The sequence below is a fragment of the Tachypleus tridentatus genome, chromosome 3 (assembly GCF_004210375.1).
Source record: "Tachypleus tridentatus isolate NWPU-2018 chromosome 3, ASM421037v1, whole genome shotgun sequence".
Lineage (NCBI taxonomy): Eukaryota > Metazoa > Arthropoda > Merostomata > Xiphosura > Limulidae > Tachypleus > Tachypleus tridentatus.
The window spans coordinates 97,683,988-97,702,679 of NC_134827.1; the positions used below are offsets into that span (position 1 = coordinate 97,683,988).

General features: G+C 32.1%; 2 protein-coding genes across 2 annotated transcripts; both read left to right on the top strand.

The window, feature by feature from the left end:
- The first annotated feature begins 3,675 nt into the window (after positions 1-3,675).
- On the top strand, positions 3,676-7,604 carry LOC143247540 (lithocholate 6-beta-hydroxylase-like). The gene is made up of 4 exons (XM_076495812.1): positions 3,676-3,728; positions 6,130-6,226; positions 6,849-6,901; positions 7,518-7,604. The coding sequence occupies exons 1-4, from the start codon at positions 3,676-3,678 to the stop codon at positions 7,567-7,569; spliced, it is 255 nt and encodes an 84-aa protein (XP_076351927.1). The 3' UTR covers positions 7,570-7,604.
- A 3,183-nt stretch (positions 7,605-10,787) lies between these two features.
- Positions 10,788-17,007, top strand: LOC143247539 (cytochrome P450 3A11-like). The gene is made up of 10 exons (XM_076495811.1): positions 10,788-10,893; positions 12,061-12,298; positions 12,612-12,754; positions 13,464-13,596; positions 14,340-14,424; positions 15,220-15,328; positions 15,536-15,624; positions 16,119-16,259; positions 16,413-16,578; positions 16,812-17,007. The coding sequence occupies exons 1-10, from the start codon at positions 10,792-10,794 to the stop codon at positions 16,887-16,889; spliced, it is 1,284 nt and encodes a 427-aa protein (XP_076351926.1). The 5' UTR covers positions 10,788-10,791; the 3' UTR covers positions 16,890-17,007.
- The last annotated feature ends 1,685 nt before the right edge of the window (positions 17,008-18,692 follow it).

Here is an 18,692-nt window from a genome sequence, read left to right on the forward strand (position 1 = left end):
TCATACAATACTACAATAACTTTATACATGTGGACGGTAAAGATAAGTAAAGCCGTAAGAGCGAACTATGCTATTCATCTATAATTTAAGATTGTTTTATAAAAATAAACTAACTATTTTATCCTGGTTAAATACACAAAATATTCAATATTTTGATTATTAGAAATAACTGGAGTGTTCGTACAACAGACATGTTAGGTGTTTATATCTGAAGATTTTCAAAAGTTGGACTAAACTAGATTTAAAAATCTTAGCTTTAAGAAATATTGTGTTCGATTCCTTTATAGATAGGCCTAGCAATTTGTGCGTCGTGAGCTTCAATTATGTTGCTATTTTGTTAATCACATCATTAAAATATAACAGTTGATAGGAGAAGCCCAAAAGCTGGCTGTGGTGGTGGTGACTAGCAGTTCTTCCTACAAATCTATCTCTTCAAAATTGAAAATGGCTAATTTTCTAAACGTTAGACTCTTTGCATTTTCAAATTTTTTGTGTTAAACACGATACAGTTAAACATATTTATGTTTAGTTCACGGCTACATGGTGGAGTTAGTAATAAAATCCAACTGTTTAATTAGAGCAGTGAAATTGTTGGCAACGGGTGGTATTCATTAGCAGCCTTGTCTCTGATCAGTCACGATAAAATCATGGTGGACTATAGTGGGTAGTTAAGGTTGAGAATTGAAAACCTGACCTTGATTAACATAGTGAAAGATATATATTTAATATTAGATACAGCTGACTAGTTACAGTAACATAAGTTATTATAACCAGAGTTGTTGTCTAATATAGTCACACAATGTGCATCCAAACAAATTATCTTAGGTTATTCTCGAATGATTTATCACATGAACTTCGATTTATGTTGCCTACTGTGTGAGCATTACAAATATTTTAAATACACTGTATCATCGATTACAACACTGTATATATTGTTTGTCTATCTCAGTAAATGTCCACATTCAACCATTCATGTGTAATAATTTCAAAAAGGGACTGGCATGGCCAGGTGGTTAAAGCACTCATTTCGTAATAATCTGTAAGTTGCGGGTTCGAATCCCCGTCACACCAAACATGCTCGCCCCTTCAACCGTGGAGACGTTATAATGTGACGGCTAATCCTACTATCATTGGTAAAAGAGTAGTCCAAGAGTTGGCGGTGGGAAGTGATAACTACCGTGTTTCTCCGAAAATAAGACAGGGCTTATATTAATTTTCCTTCCAAAATATGACACTAGGGCTTATTTTCGGGAGATGTCTTATTTTGATATATTAAAAAAATGAAGTTACAAAGTAAAACTATTAAACTAACCATTTAAAATAAACTATTATTAAACTATTAAACTAACTGATTAATACTTAAACAAACAAATTAACTAACTATTAAACTAATTAATAAATTAATTTTTTTTATTTCTTTCCTCTTCCTGCCACTCTTAACTAGGGCTTATTTTAAGGGTAGGGCTTATATTAAAACTATCCCCAAAAATCACACTAGGTCTTATTTTATGGGTAGGTCTTATTATCGGAGAAACACGGTAGCTACTTTCCCTCTAGTCTTACTCTGCTACATTATGGACGGCTAGCACAGACAACCATCATGTAGCTTTGAGCGAAATTCAAAAACAAACACACAAAACAATACTATTATACAATACTGCAACTACAAATTGTTTAAGATATTATTCGATAATCCAATAAATCTGTTTATTCGTTATTGTTTCCAAACTATTGCACTTTGGGGAGAATTTCAACCAATGTCAGTAAGTCTGGAAAAGGTAACAACTCTAAATGTGGGCGTCATACAGTGTTGAGTATGTTTGACATGAAGATTTTTAAACCTTGAACTAAACGGTAAACAATATTATGGTGAATCGTTCTGTAGATGAACCTAACAATCTTTGCGTGGTGAGCTTAAATCTCATCACCGAACGATGTTGAAATTTCATTAGTGAGAACGTTATAATGTAACAGTCCATCACAGAGTCTGTTGATAACAGAAACCCAAGGGTTGAGTTGATGACAGGTTGTATTAACTAGCAGCACCTCCCTCAAGTCTATCAATACGATATTAGACGTCTATCGCAAATGGACCTTGAGTAGCTCCACGTGTAATTCGAAAGCAGGCAAATAAGTATAACGCGGACTTTTTCTGCCATCTAGCGACACATTTTGTATAAAGGTAAATTACATTTTAATGTGAAGTGAAAAACACACTTATGAACTGTAATTTACATAGATATAATAAAGTTGTAATAATGCATTACCTTCTTTATAATAATATAATTATTTATGATGAACGAGAAAGTAAATGATTAACGTCCTCTTAATAATAATACCTACTATTGTCCTATTATTTTTATTAGATGTTTAACGTGTGTGTGTGTGAGTGAATAAACGAAGTCTTTCTGATAAATTTGCTCAGTAACATTTGTCAACAGTGACGCAAACAGTTTAATAAGCTTGTGTGTCGTTAGAAACATTGTCAATGTTAAATTTAAATGTGACGCAGTTTGTTTGAGTGACGTTCACAGTTGAAATCCTTACCGATGTGCAGTTTTATTAATCAAGCCAAAGAAAATGAGTACTTTGTACTATGAAGTTGTACACCTGAAAAATGAAGCAGGGACCACTTATGTATCATCTAAGTGTAATATATCTTAGAAACAGTTCGAATGATCTGTTGATGTATTGTCCTTCTTGTCTCAGGAGATTGTTAGTCTGTTTGTGGCTATACCATTAACAGTGACGTATACTCATGACGCTGGGTTTTCTGACTTTATCTTCCCATAGTACTTATAGTTCTGACACAAGTGATGCAAATTGTGATATGATTTGGTGTGTTCTACTGGGTTAATAAAATTCGTGTGAATTACGGTACACGTAATGATAATGAATTTATTTATTTATTCAATAACGTTTGTTACATCCTATTTTCACAGGTACTGTAGTCACAAGTCCATCAGTAAGTGTTAACAGAAATTCTGATACTAATGTAAGTTTAGCTCTCAAATAAATTTACTACCAGAAATTTCTCTCTCATCGAGTGACAAGAAACACTCTTGTGCTCACTTACTAGCTGACTAACTGAAATTCAAAGTAATAGGCGTAGCAGTTGTCGCTGTAACTCATTGATTAACACTGAACTCAATGAATCATAAACTCAACAATTCTTTCAATCTACACAGTATAGTAATGTTCTGAAAGTTACGTCTTCATTCATAAAAATAAGCTTACAAAATTAATAACGTGGGCCAGGTATGGCCTGTTATAAAGTAGTACAACTGAATTAAGTCTTAGTTGTAGAATGAGAAAACAGAGATATTTCACGTGAAAGTGTTTCAAGTTAAAGTCGGATGATAAATGAATAAATTATAGAAAAGTAAAGATAAAGGTGGGTAACGTAAATGGCTTATAGTGATAGATAAAATGTAATACATAACAAAACAAGCAAATTTACAATCAATAAAAGAAACGATAATTAATACCTAGAGGTACTTTGAATACCTGTGTATTAAATACGCTCGATACATTCACGACTGTATGTGTATATGATATCAACACATGCACCTTTGAAAACAACAAAATTACAAAACATACTCTAGCCGCCAGGTGTCGCAGTCACACATTATAAAAATATAGTAAAGAAACTACACCAAATAATAACCAGTAAAGATGATGTTGTTGGTCGTTACTGTTCTGTTGTTATTGGTGGTGACGTGGCTCAGGTAGGTGGTTTTACAGACAACTAGATAGAAACTGTTTTGTTAACAAAACCAAACTAAGGTGATGACACAATAGGAAAAACATTAACCTAATTAGTGATTAAGTAGAAATTACTACCTGGTGAGTTGAATGAAATAGATGGATCTATCAAGAATCAGAGGTTTCCTGGTTTATATAGGTATTACATAGATTTTGTAACAAATGTAAAAACGTATTTAGAATGTAAAACTTGAAGGATTTTAATTCCGAAACTAATACAGAAGTGAGAGTTAAATATATTGATTTTTAATTTTCTAATTACATCTAGAAATATTAAAACACAATTTGAATGTTTAACTTGAAAGGCTCTACTTTAACACATTTAAACATCACATAATTATTTTAACCTTGAAGTTTTATTGTGATTCAAGTTAATACAAATGTTTTAATTTTTTACACCAGTTATTTGTTCCTTACGCCCCTCAGATAAATAATCCAAGAAAAACATCTTAATAACTTGAAAGTAAGACATAAACATATTTGTTACTCTTAGTTTTGGTTTTATTTAAAGAGAACACTGTTGATGTGGAAACGTGAGGAAGTACAACTAGTTTTATGAGGTTATCTTCGTATCCGAGGGTTTATTTTAATTTGTATGGATAAGAACTGTTTCCAACATTACCCATTAGCCTGCTTTTTGAAACAAATACAGCTGACTAAATAAAACTGGTTTACTTGATAGCTTTAACATCTATAACATTATAATTAAAATTTCTATGACGTCACCAAGTTTGAACAAGATAATTGGTCACAAGTCATGTATACAGTGAGACCTCAATCATTTCCACTTTGTTGTGACTCCAGTTAATATCAAAGTTTTAATTTGTTTACCCTAGTTATCTAACTATGCATTGGTAAAAGAGTAGCCCAAGAGTTGGCGGTGGGTGGTGATGGCTAGCTGCCTTCCCTCTATTCTTACACTGCTTTGCGGGAAATTCAAAACACAAAAAAAAACTTATCGCGCTCAAATAAAAAATTCTAGAAAGGCCTCTGCTTGTAATTTAGCATTTCAATGGATTATTTCAAACAATATACGAATATTTGTAACATGACGTAGGATGGGTAAGTTGAGGACCTTCCATTTCATGATTGCAAATATGGCGACGTTTATTGTTCTTTCAAGCTCTAAAGATACTGTAAGGTAGATGTACCGAAGAATTATTCAGTTGTTAGAAACCATTGTAGCTGATTAATTCAGTCTGATTAAGTAAAGTAATTGGTTTTCGTAATTACTCTTTGGGACCACCATTAATATTATTCATATTTTAATTCAGAACTTTGGTATGTTTCCATATTAATTTAAAAGTAGAATTTAGGAACATTGAATTGTAAGTTTCCATACATTCAACTTGTTTTAATTCGGCTTATCTGGTTGGGGATCATCACGTTATGTTTGTAACACAGCTGGCTGTGTGCAAGCAATCTTCATTTGGAAGTTTATCAACATTTTCAAGATCCCTTAGCTTTGTAATTCGTACTGTAGCGACGCCAGTAAAACGTGAGCATATTATGATTCATGAGAAGGTTTATGCAATCTGTAGGCTACAACACAGCACGAAATAGCTAAAAACTTCAAAGTAAGACATAAAAATATTTGTTACTCTTAATATTTGATTTTATTTAATCTTAAAACATAACACTCTCTCTGGGGGACCTTGAGGAAGTACATCTAGTTTCATGGAGTTATCTTCACATGGAAAGATTTAATTTGGATATATAAAAATTTTCCCACGTGTACAAAGTGGCGCTCCTGTCGTTATAAATAATATTATAAGAATTTTATGAGAATCAAACCTTGAAATTTAATTTTCCAAATGACATTAAACACTTTATAAGGAAGATTGAGATTCTTGTGTTTCAGTATTCATAGTCTTCAAATAAAGACGCGTGGCCATGGGAAAGATTTTTTAACTTCAACAAACAATGAAGAATTGGTATTAGGATTACGGAAGGTACAGATGGCATCATGATTTAGGTAATGGAAGATTGGGTGTAGACTGTAGTTAGAACTTCTCATTGCACGGCCTTCAGATTTGTTCAGAACCCTATGAACGTAACTCTATAAACATATAGTCTAGACTGGTCATTTAACTATTTCCTTACTTTAAATACACAATACTGTCTTTACGTTTTATAATCGTTATGTATTCAAGTACAAAATGCCACATCTAAAAATCTTTAGTACACGAAAGACGAGTTTTCTATCCTACTACGAATTAAGAATGTCACTTTTCAAGATGCGAAATGTGAGATCTGATGTAATGATTATAGATTATTTGATTACTGATCAGTTTTATGTTTCTTTTATTTTTTACCATTAAACTAGTTAGAGTGACGTAACAGTTTTGTCTTCTTCTACCACAGGTGGCGACAGAAGAAGTTGTCTTTCTTTCAAAACCTTGGCATTCCAGGACCAAAACCAAACCTTTTCTTTGGAAACTTGAGAGAATTTCAAACCAAGGTTTCGAAACAATATACTTGAATTCTAATATTTCAAACAAAATTCGAGAAAATCTATTATTATAAGTTTAAATTAAGTTTCTTGGAAGTTCAAAAAATTTTAAAAAATCAACGAATTGGGAGTTTTGAGCTATCACATGAACATGTTTGGTTTCAGCTTTGTTTAAATATGAAATACAACAACTAAACCATTTTTACGACATGTAATTTTTCCTCTCAAGGTCTACGTTTACAGAATAAGAATACTGGGATTTAGACTTTTTTAAACCAAGAAAAATATTTCTTGTAAAAATGTAAAATGTGGGCTACGAAAAATAAGATTAATTTCGATAGAAACATTATATATAAATAGTTTAAAAACGAAACGTGTGTAAACGATCTGTTTACAATTAAACAAAAACAAGGACTTGTTTTAATAGACTCTACTTTGTAGAGTAAATTGTACTTGTACTACAGGATTAATAATTGTCAGTTTGTTGGCTCAAGCTTAATGATTCTCAGAAGTGTATTGGAAAGACAATTAACTTTATCATAATTGTTTTTGATGGATTACAGCGTTTGTTAAATTTTTACTTTATCTTCAACATACATAATTAATGTATATATTTTTCTCTCTATTAAAGGGTGCTATTAAATGTCATGAAGAATGGATAAAAAAGTATGGGAAGATTTGTGGGTAAGTTGTTTTACAGCTTTCAGATAATGACTAAATTGTTAACGTGAATTTTTATTTATTTATATGAGCGCCATCTATAGAACATACGTTGAAACTTTTCTCTGACTTCATTCTGTTAAAGCGAGACTACATCAAGTACAAATATTATAGACAGGTTTACATTTATCTCTACAATAAAGACTATTGGTTCTTTCTGGGAAGTAACACGTATGAAACTGGACATGAATTTATATATATTTGTTCTAGTCTGTTGTTTTACAAACATAAATAAAATATTAATAATAACTTAAATGTGTTTAATATGAGGCTATATCTAACAAATTGAAAGAAAAGGTAAAAAAATATTTTATTTGTGTTACTAACAAACTAATCATATGTAACATAGCATTATCCGAGATGGATAAAGATAATATATAATATACTAATACACATTTCTATCAGATATTTGCTTAACCCTTGACTAATAAAGATCATGTCTTCTGTAAATATCTTTTATATAAGCTTTATCAAATATTTCCACACAACTTGTTAAAGGAACCAAATAAATTAGAAACGGTTCTGTTTCAATTAACTTCTAGAACATCTGTTACTAAACACTGCATAATTTATTTCCTAGATACTACCTCGGACGATTACCTATGATTATTGTAGCCGATTTGGACCTTTGAGACAAATTCAAATTAAGGATTTCCAAAAGTTTACGAGTAGACCGGTAAGAAAACACCACCAACAAACTACTTTGAAAATCACTAGTTTATTTGACTAAACAATGTTATACTTGTAACATTTTAAACAACAAGGGTGTTGAAAAAGTGACAGTCTATTATAAGGATAAAAATGTGTCAATAATTTTTCCACAACACTAAAATAACTGACAGTTTCTTTCCTTTACCATTTAATAAATTCTTACAGGAGTTGGTTCGTAGTTAATCACAAAGATACACAAAGAGCTATTTGTGCTTTGTCTTCAACGGGTATAGAAATCCAGTTTCTAGCATTTTGTTTCCGCAGTCGTACCTCTGAACCCCACCTGTTGTAAGGTATAGTCACATTTATTTCACTGTTCCACACAGGTGTTCTGTATGAACATTTTATATAAATATAATGTTATAGAACACAATGTGAATCTGTTTGTCTGCCTCGTGCTCGTGCAATGATGTCATAGCTAAGTATTACGTATTTTAAGTAGTTTGATTTCAGTTAGAAACAAGTAATCTACGACCGATAGCAAATTAAAGATATATTACACTAAAATGTACGCAAATGTTATCCTTTTGTCAGTGAAAACGTATGTATGTTAAATCGAATTACGCCAGAGAGGACGTAAATATTTCCATTTTAGTCTTCGTCCTTAGACTATGTTCTCTTTATGATAAATAACACAATGAATACAAAGTTCGTTCATGTGTAGTATGTGTTATTTCTTAATCGCTTATGTTGTAAAAGTACAGAAAATGGCCATTATTCCCTTGAATAAAAATGTTGTTGAATAAAACAACATATGAATCAAGATTTACATGTATTTACACTAAAGCTGTACAAAAATGTTTAGAAGTGAGTAGTTTTTCGAGATTTGTGACTGTAATGTAAATCACTTTCATGTATCAGCCTCCAAATATAGTCTATCATCATGTTTCGTTATACACTTCTTGGTAGCAGCGTTCAAAGTCCAGTATATCTTGGTGGAAACGCTCGCCTTGCTTCTCTGAGATTGATCTCATGTTCTCCTTGAATTTATCAAGATGAGCGTCAAGGATATGGTTTTTCAGGGACATCCTGCAGCCCATTTTTACCGTATTTCTTAACCACAGCCTCAACTAGTTCCACATAATTTTCGGCTTTGTGATAGTCCACGAAGCCCCGAACCACTGCGATAAAGCTGCCCCAAGCTGTTTTTCCTTCCTACAGAAGCTTCTTGGGGAATTCTGTGCACTCTAGGATCTTCTTTGTTTGCGGTCCAACGAAAACACCAGCTTTGACCTTTCCCTCAGACAGTTTAGAGAAGAAGTCTGGAAGATATTTGAAGGCTGCAGACTCCTTATCAAGAACTGTGATAAATTGTTTCATAAGACACATTTTTAGCAATGGTGAAAACAACATTTTCTGGAGGTCCACTAGTGGCTCACACTTGACATTGTTCCACCCCACAAAGAACTCGGTCCGTTGTGGACACTACTTCTTGTAGTGCATAACGGTGTCCCTGCTGTCCCAAAGGCAAAGATAACAGTAAAACTTGTTAAAGCCTCCTTGGAGACCCCTCAAGAATACCACCATTTTGAAGTCTCTGATAACCTTCCAGCCATACTCATCATACTTCAAGGCTTGTAGCAAGATCTTGACTCTGTTGTATTCCTCTTTGAAGTGCACCGAATGAGCCAGGGAAAGAAACGGATACTTATTCCCGTTATGGAGCAGCACAGCTTTGAGGCTTCTGGATGAGCTATTAATGAAGAGGCACCACTCGTTCTGGTTACATATAATTCCAATTGCCTCGTGCAAACCGGATACATTGTGGCAGAATCAGAGCCCATCTTGACGAGTGAAGAAGCTTGAAAAATGTCTGTGGCGCTTCCTCTGACTTGCGACTTGCACACTTTCATTTAACAAATCCCACTTCTTGAGCCTAGATGTCAAAAGCTCGGCATTCGACTTTGTTATACCAAGATCTCTGATCAAGTCATTGAGGTCTCTTTGGTTGGGGTAGTAAGGGTTTCTCTCACCAGCTGCATCTCTTAAATTGTAATCTGATCTTCAACGTCTGCCTCCTCCTCTGATTTGCTGCTCTCTTCTGAGGATGGCTGCTTTCTCTCTGGCGGAGTGGGTACAGGGAGCTCGGAGCAGTGTGGCACTGGAGCGATAGACGATGGAAGGTCCGGATACATGATAGCAGATGCATTCTTGCCAGCCCGATGTTTGGAAGGGACCACCATTCAGAAGTAGCAATTGCTTGAGCGGTCAGTGGGTTCACACCAAATTTTTGAAATAGCGAGCTTCATGGCTCTCTTTTCCCCTCTGTACCATCCTGTAAAAGAATAAAATAAAATTGTTATTATGAAGAATAAACTTACTTCTTCCACAACTATTGTGTAAGAAATTCGTGCAAAATATTTTATACGTGATATTTTTTCTATACTACTGGAAATTTAAATAAAATAAAAGATATTTAAATTTTGAAAGGTTTAAAATTTGTATAATATAAAATCTTTCCATTCAAGCAAGCAAAAACTGTCCGTCTTACCTTCTAGAGTTTTTTTGCAGTAGTCGCAGGTAAAATAAAGTGCCCAGGGTATGTCTTGATACCCAACAGACATGCCAAAATATGTCTTGTAGGCTTCACACATTGTGGCAGATGCTGTCACAGAGTACTTTTTCGCTATTGTTTTGATAAATTGGCCACATACGTAGCAGAATGTGTCTGGAGAATGCTTCCAGCTTCTTGATGCCATCTCTGATAAAATCAGATAAGTTTATGTGTTCACTTATGCAACTAAAACACAACTGAAGTTATGGGTGATGAGCCCCTGAATATATATTAGTATGGAAAGCTCTAGAAAATTCGAAAAGGTTCTTGTAAATTCTTGAAAGTTCTACAACATTCTAGAAAGTTCTTCGAAATTGTTGTAAGTTCAAGAAAATTCTCTATTGCCTACTCAGCACTGAATCTACCTGGAATGTTCTGAAAAATGGATAAATTTGACAATTTTATTACCCAGGTCACAAAAGAAAAGTTTGAAGAGAAAAATAGGTCTTTTCTATTTACTATACGCATAAGCAATTTTTTGCCCAGGAACAAGAGAAAGTAAAAATTTTGTTACATAGTGTTATCAATCACTTATGTGTATAATATTTCGCTTATGTCTATAGGTGTTAATCCCTGAGGTACGCAGCCAATGATAGAACTGAAATCACAATTTGTTTTCAAACGTGGAAAACACTGGAAGGAAGTTCGTAGTCTCCTCACTCCAACCTTCAGTTCCAGTAAGATGAAACAGGTAAGTATTGTATTTAGTCGATAACTTAAACATTATTTCAATACATTCTGAAAACAGTAACTATCGTCAGACACTTCTTACATGCATCTACGTTATATTCTTTTATAAATTTAAACACTACTGCAGAAATTACAAAATCTATTTTCACCACCATTACCAAAGTATCACACTTGTAGAAAATATGAAATATATATCTGTATTTCTGTATATTAATATATCTGCCTGTGGCTAGTCGCTATTTATTTAGTTTTCCTCCCTTTCTGTGTTTTCATCTTTCTTTCCTGGGTACAAATCTGTTTCTATATTTCTGTATATTTATCTGTCTAGTTTGTATTCTTTATTCATGTGTTTCTTTATATCCGTGAATAGACGGTAAAAGACGTTTGTTTTTAATTCAACAGATTTATAAAGTAAACAAACAGAATGTTGCTAAGCCTTTCGAAGATCATAAAATTATTTCTGTTGACATGATGGAATCTTCCTATCATTCAAAGTAACATTACATTTATTATTTACTTTTATATTAGTAAACTAGTTAAAATTTAAGACGGTTGTAACAGTTCACATATAGTCAATAGTTCTCATATTTCACTAAACTAATATTAAAATACAAGTTATAAGTTGATTGTGAACGTTTTGTGTTTATAATTTATCTCAAATACAACTAAGACTCATCAGGTGTTTCTATGTTACTTTTTCTTCTACCTGTGAAAAGGAGGTTAATTTAATTGAAGTATTTATGGTTGTCTAATGATTGATAGTATCATTTTCTCTGTTTTTGTATTTAATGGCGAGAATGGTAAGGTTAGATAACACAGATGTACAATTGGTAGTATAGGTGTTGTCTAAAATAACTTTATTTTCATAAAAATATGGTTGGGTTGCCTGATGAAGTCTTAGAATCAGTTATTTTGTATATAATTAGTTTTTATAACTATTCGAATCATAAATGATGACATCCAGTTTGTAAGAGTCTCGTTTAATTCATTGGACCAAATTCTTCTTTGTTGACCTTTGATTTTATGTTACATAATTTAAATTTACCATGTGAAATTTATAATTGTGCCATTTATCAATAATTAAATATATTAATTATAATCCGACATGCTTAAAAGTAAACTTATTTAATTTAAATACAACTCTGCAATAAGCTAATTTGTGTTTCAGATGACACCAATCATGCAGAAATGTGTTGGAGTCCTTCTGGAGAAAATTGACCAAAAAGCCAAAACAGAAGAAGACTTCGATATATACAAGATGTACCAAGGACTAACAGTTGATGTCCTTGGTCAAACGGCTTTTGGAATCCAGACGAATGTCCAGCGTAATCCAAAAGATACCTTTCTAACCAATTCCATAGCTTATACCAACACTCAGAGTTACGAGTTTCTCATCTTTTTATTAAGTATGTTTTCGTTAGCTTGTGTTTTCATTCTATTTAAACACCAAATATCTCATAATTCGTATTTTTTCTCTCAAAAGCAATGCCCACAAGAGATTGGATTTCAAAATAAAATGGGGACACTTGTAAGAATGAAAACTTTACGTTAAGACTTTGAGTGATATCTATAATGCCAAAGTTTGAAATTTTGAACAAAAATGAACTATTTATGAACGAAGATACAGTTAACGAGAACAAAATTTTAATTATCTGGTATTAGACAATGGGTGATTTAAATTTATACAGAGATTTACTGATAAATGACCTTGATTTTTAGTGTGCTTTCCTGAGCTTTACAATATCCTTAATCCAATTCGGAAACTGGTGGATGTCATATGGCATCATTTGTCTTCAACTCCAGGGAGATCCTTAATCGAAGGAGTTACAAAAGTGATAGAGAATAGACGAAGAAATCCTGAGGTAAAACATTTTCTGTTTCTCATCATATCTATAATAACTATAACTTTTACGAACTTTTCGGAAAAAAAACAATTTCAAATTATCACGTGAAATAGCCATAAAGGGTTATAAATCAGAAGTGGTCTTTGAAGTAATTTTATTCAAAAAACGATATTTCTCAACAGACATCATCCTGCACTGCATGTGATGAAACTGGACTTTTATGACGTAGATCTGACAATTTACGTAATAATGTTTACTCGCCAAGCACAAGATCATATTTGTTCAAAATATATTTGAATGTCATTTAATCTAAAGTAATCTTGAGAATATCAGTTACCAAACAACGCTGAAAACTGGATGAATAACAAAATGATTGGATAAAATACTATTGCTGGACATTTACGTGTTTCTATTTAAAGATAAATCTAAAATAGGATGTATACAAATATATTTCATGAAATACTACTTCTTGATACTTAAGTATTTTTATTTAGTTAACAGATAAATGTTAGTTGTACTCTTTTTGAAAGGTGGAGTATATATTGATTAGGAAGGTATATTTTCAAAACTTAGAATTATTCACTATGTTAACACGAATATAACTGAGATGAACACATATTTTATAACTCAGTTATTCTCCTACAAATAACATTCGTATTTTACTGTAAAATCGTTTTATTGGTTAATCACCACGTTATGTATATATAAATATTTTCTCTTTTTTTAGCTTCAAAGATCTGATCTTCTGCAGATGATGTTGGATGCTCGAATGGCTGAAGAAGACATTGAAAATGTTACTGTTAAACACCTGACTGCTGGTGAAGACGAGCCAACAAAAGATGTTTCTAATGATGAGAAAGGTGAACATAAAAATAACACATTTTAAAGATTAAAAACAAACTACATTCTTAAAGTATCTACAATAATGACGAAGATACGAGTGTCTGTGAAACAGTTTTCATTCATCAACTAAATTTAATGTTACAGTCTAGTAACGTCAGTTTATAGAATTGTTACATCGATGTAAAGTTACATGTGAATTTCAGGTTGTTGACTGAATATATATATGAATTTAACGTATATTTAAATATCTAGAATTGCAATTAGGAACCTGGTAACAGTTTTGTAGGCCATAGGTTTATTTGACACTCGTTGTTCGAGAAATTGGTCAAGTACAATATTTACTGTTTCATGTGATAATTATTATTCTATCGAACATCACTTGGAACTATGACGTTGTAATTTGATTCTGATACCCTTCTGCTCTCTACCTTTTAACAAAATGTTGTACATATTTACTAAACATTTGAAACTTCTATTTCTTTGTAAGGTAAACATGTTCACATCTTTACGTATTCCACTAATCGTGAACCAAAATTCTTTCATTTTTTTTTGTTTTGTTTACTTCGTCTTAGCAACGGTTATCCAGTAGTTACAACTCCATCCAAACCAGGTCATGTTAAACTGTATTTTACTGTTGTCAACGTAGCATATACCTATATTTTAATCAAGGTAACTAATCTGATGTGTAAAAAAAGATACAGAACTAGTCAAATCTCTATTTGGTTACGTTGTATACACGTTTGTCCATTTATTTGACCAGAAACTTCGAAGGAAGGGAAGAAACAGATTAAGTTTATTACAGATGTGGAAATTAAAGCAAATTGTATCTCTTTCTTATTGGCTGGGTAAGTCTCGTGTCCACGTGTTGTAGTAAATACAATATTTATGTAAGCTTACTGTACTTACACAATATAGTATTTGTGTGGTTAACTACATTATAAAGGAAGCAGGTGAAGTGATGTCTCTTGTTTCTGTATGTGAACAATTTCTTTCAACTATTCATGTATTGAATATTTGTTTAATGATGGCATACTACAGTTAACAATATTAACATTCTCACATATTGACGCTATGAAGTTCACAGATGAACTGTGAAAATAAGTATTAATTAATGGGAAATTATTATGGATTGATTTCTGTTACTCAAGTGTCTTAGTTATTTCATTGTGCTCTCATATGATTGGCTGATGGAAAGTGAAAACCAGTTTGTTTGTTTTTTCTACTTACTGTCTGTATGTGTGAAAGGATGAGGAAACATTGATATTTAAGTTTTAACAAAATTATCCCTTTGTATGTGTTCTTTAAGGTTATGATTCTACAGTGACTACATGTCATATATTTATACGATCCTTTTGTTTGATTAATAACTGTATGAAATTAAACTCATTCAATTTACATACTAGTGTTTACCAGTCTTCTGTTGGTATTTTTCATATTGTATAAAACGTACACAAACTGTACTTACTCGTTTCGAGAACATTTTTGTAGTAAATAAGATTATTACATTAAATGCTTTAATGTCATAAAGGTATTAGATATTATTATTGTTGGAATATTCAAAATGTTCATGCTGCTTTTCTACTTATTACATAATTATCATAGATACAGAAACAGTATGTCAGTCTTGTTTATTTGAACAGTTATGAAACAACAAGTTCAGCCCTCGGTTTCACAACCCATATATTGGTGAACCGACAAGACGTCCAGGAAAAGATTCGTGAAGAAATGAACGATGTCTTAGGACAAGATGTAAGACCTGAGTTTTATTTGTATCTAAAATATAAACTAGAATTTTGGACTAAAATCTTCAATAATTTCAGTTTTAAAACCTTTTTAATAGATTGTTATTTTCAAGTGTTTGAAAAAGTTTGTAGCCAATTTATTGAAAATATATTTTTAACGTGATTTCCAACCGATATATTATTTATTTCATTTCTTTCTTAATACTGTTTTCAGGGTGTCTTAGATTACAACACAGTAAACAAACTTCGATATTTAGACCAAGTTTTCTCGGAATCTCTTCGTTTGTTCCCTCCAGTTGTGGGGTAAGTTTGTTCTTCTTTCAGTTCAAAATGGCGCCCTTTACCAAAACCAATATCTTTGGTATAAACCATAATCATTAGTCAACACCAAAACGTTCAAGCTATATTCATAAATAATCTAATTTATTTTATACAAAAACTGGTGCATTAACTTTAATTCAAGTAAATCACTTACAACAAAAATATGCTAGTTTTTTTCTCAAGTCAGAACTGTCCTATGAATAAAGATACTTAAGATACGAATTTATAAAATGTCCCTCTTTATTTTCATGAAATTAACAGACAAAACATTCCAACAATTTGTGAAACCTTTACAACTGAATTAATGATGTCAGGATTATTTATCGACACCTATATCAGTGAAAACATGTGAAAATGTCCTCAATTCCTCTTGGAAGAAATGCGATTCTATTGGATAGTGGCAATAATCTTCCACTACTGCTAACGATGCTAAACGAGTAATGAGACAAGAAATACATGTATTTTTATTTGTTTAGATTTGTTAATAGACTATCTGACGAGGATTACCAGCTAGGTGATTTTAAAATCCCAAAAGACACTACCATACAGATCCCTGTTTGGCACCTCCATCACGATCCAGAGATCTGGTCTGAGCCATACGAGTTTAAGCCTGAGAGGTAAACACTAAATAGCTAATACATACCTATAACTTTGGGTTATTTTTACAGATTCTTCAATATTTTTCTTCGAAAATATTTACTTTTAGTTGGAGAGAGAACTAGGAATTTATCTGATTTAAAACTCAGTTGTTATAATGTCATGATATACAGGTTTCTTCCTGAAAATAAGAAGGATATTCATCCCATGGCCTATCAAGCGTTTGGACATGGACCAAGAAACTGTATTGGTATGAGAATGGGGCAGCTGGAAGCCAAACTTGCCTTGTCCAGAATCTTACGCGCTTACATGCTAGTTCCTTCTGAGAAGACAGAAATTGTTAGTTTTAAATTTTGAATATTATGGAGTAAGAAACACAAGTTTGTTTACAATCACAGTTATCTCAAAATTTTAATTTTCTTTCAGATGATGAGATAAAAATATATGATAGATCACAAAGTAAAGAGTAAAATAAGTAAAAAGTAATAATTGTTTCCGATCATATTTAAACTGTGTAGAACAGAAATTTTTGTGCTTATTCTTAGTTATTGAAGTCTTTTCTTCTCTTTTAGGGAGATATCCAGCATAATGTTAAGTTCGTAACAGTTGTGCCAGGACGTGGCATTCACCTGAAAGTCGTTCCTGTCTAGTGGTGAACTCTAGTGGAATGAAATATTCATATAATTAATAGTTCTTTAATTAATTCAGGAAATGTATCAGTTCAAATTTGACACATTGATATTATTAAATCTATTTTTGTTGATTATACTTTTGACTGAAGGTGTGCTTGTTAGTTTCTGTGTTATTAAATAAAGGTGTAATTATAGAACTATAATAAACTGAAGGGTCTTGACAAACTGCTCTTGTTATCCCTTAATCTTGGTAGATCTATAGTACATTATAAACATGGATTTGAAAAAGTCAACATTGTAATGTGATTATTTACTCTTTTGTGGAGTATTTACATAAATGTATAATACCTTGCGATCTTAATGAACCTTCAACATCCTCAGAACATCCAACTTATCCACTGAATATCTTTCTGAAGTATTTAAAATCTACCCGTTTTTCATAAGCAGCACTACAAAAAATAGCAGATATTTGTGTTTAGAAATAACATTTAAAGTTATGATTGGTTTGTTGATGTTTAAGAATGACATCCGTTTAAACTCTAGGTGGCATTTTCTACAGCGAATATTTTCTCTGTTTTACGAGAATCGTGAGAAGTTTGCCTTCTCTGTTACGACATTGAAATCTAAGCCTATATTTTGAGAACCTCTATATTTTTAAATGTTTAATTATGGATTAAAACATACATCTATTATAGAATGCTCCATCTCCTCAACTCCTCGGAAACAGGCAAATGAGTATTACGCTGACCTTTTCTGTCATCTAGCGACACATTTTGCATCAAAGTAAATTAGATTTTAATGTGCAGTAAAAAACACACTTATGAACTGTAATTTACATAGATATAATAAAGTTGTAATAATGCATTACCTTCTTTATAATAATATAATTATTTATGATGAACGAGAAAGTAAATGATTAACGTCCTCTTAATAATAATACCTACTATTGTCCTATTATTTTTATTAGATGTTTAACGTGTGTGTGTGTGTGAGTAAATAAACGAAGTCTTTCTGATAAATTTGCTCAGTAACATTTGTCAACAGTGACGCAAACAGTTTAATAAGCTTGTGTGTCGTTAGAAACATTGTCAATGTTAAATTTAAATGTGACGCAGTTTGTTTGAGTGACGTTCACAGTTGAAATCCTTACCGATGTGCAGTTTTATTAATCAAGCTAAAGAAAATGAGTACTTTGTACTATGAAGTTGTACACCTGAAAAATGAAGCAGGGACCACTTATGTATCATCTAAGTGTAATATATCTTAGAAACAGTTCGAATGATCTGTTGATGTATTGTCCTTCTTGTCTCAGGAGATTGTTAGTCTGTTTGTGGCTATACCATTAACAGTGACGTATACTCATGACGCTGGGTTTTCTGACTTTATCTTCCCCATAGTACTTATAGTTCTGACACAAGTGATGCAAATTGTGATATGATTTGGTGTGTTCTACTGGGTTAATAAAATTCGTGTGAATTACGGTACACGTAATGATAATGAATTTATTTATTTATTCAATAACGTTTGTTACATCCTATTTTCACAGGTACTGTAGTCACAAGTCCATCAGTAAGTGTTAACAGAAATTCTGATACTAATGTAAGTTTAGCTCTCAAATAAATTTACTACCAGAAATTTCTCTCTCATCGAGTGACAAGAAACACTCTTGTGCTCACTTACTAGCTGACTAACTGAAATTCAAAGTAATAGGCGTAGCAGTTGTCGCTGTAACTCATTGATTAACACTGAACTCAATGAATCATAAACTCAACAATTCTTTCAATCTACACAGTATAGTAATGTTCTGAAAGTTACGTCTTC

Excerpts from the sequence above, each read along its gene's own strand:
- LOC143247540 (XM_076495812.1), top strand. The coding sequence starts at position 3,676 with ATGATGTTGTTGGTCGTTACTGTTCTGTTGTTATTGGTGGTGACGTGG. Across the intron at positions 3,729-6,129 it reads TTGGTGGTGACGTGGCTCAG|GTGGCGACAGAAGAAGTTGT; the intron begins GTAGGTGGTTTT and ends CTTCTACCACAG. Across the intron at positions 6,902-7,517 it reads AAGTATGGGAAGATTTGTGG|ATACTACCTCGGACGATTAC; the intron begins GTAAGTTGTTTT and ends TTTATTTCCTAG.
- LOC143247539 (XM_076495811.1), top strand. The coding sequence starts at position 10,792 with ATGATAGAACTGAAATCACAATTTGTTTTCAAACGTGGAAAACACTGG. Across the intron at positions 12,299-12,611 it reads GTTTCTCATCTTTTTATTAA|TGTGCTTTCCTGAGCTTTAC; the intron begins GTATGTTTTCGT and ends CTTGATTTTTAG. Across the intron at positions 13,597-14,339 it reads TGTTTCTAATGATGAGAAAG|AAACTTCGAAGGAAGGGAAG; the intron begins GTGAACATAAAA and ends TTATTTGACCAG.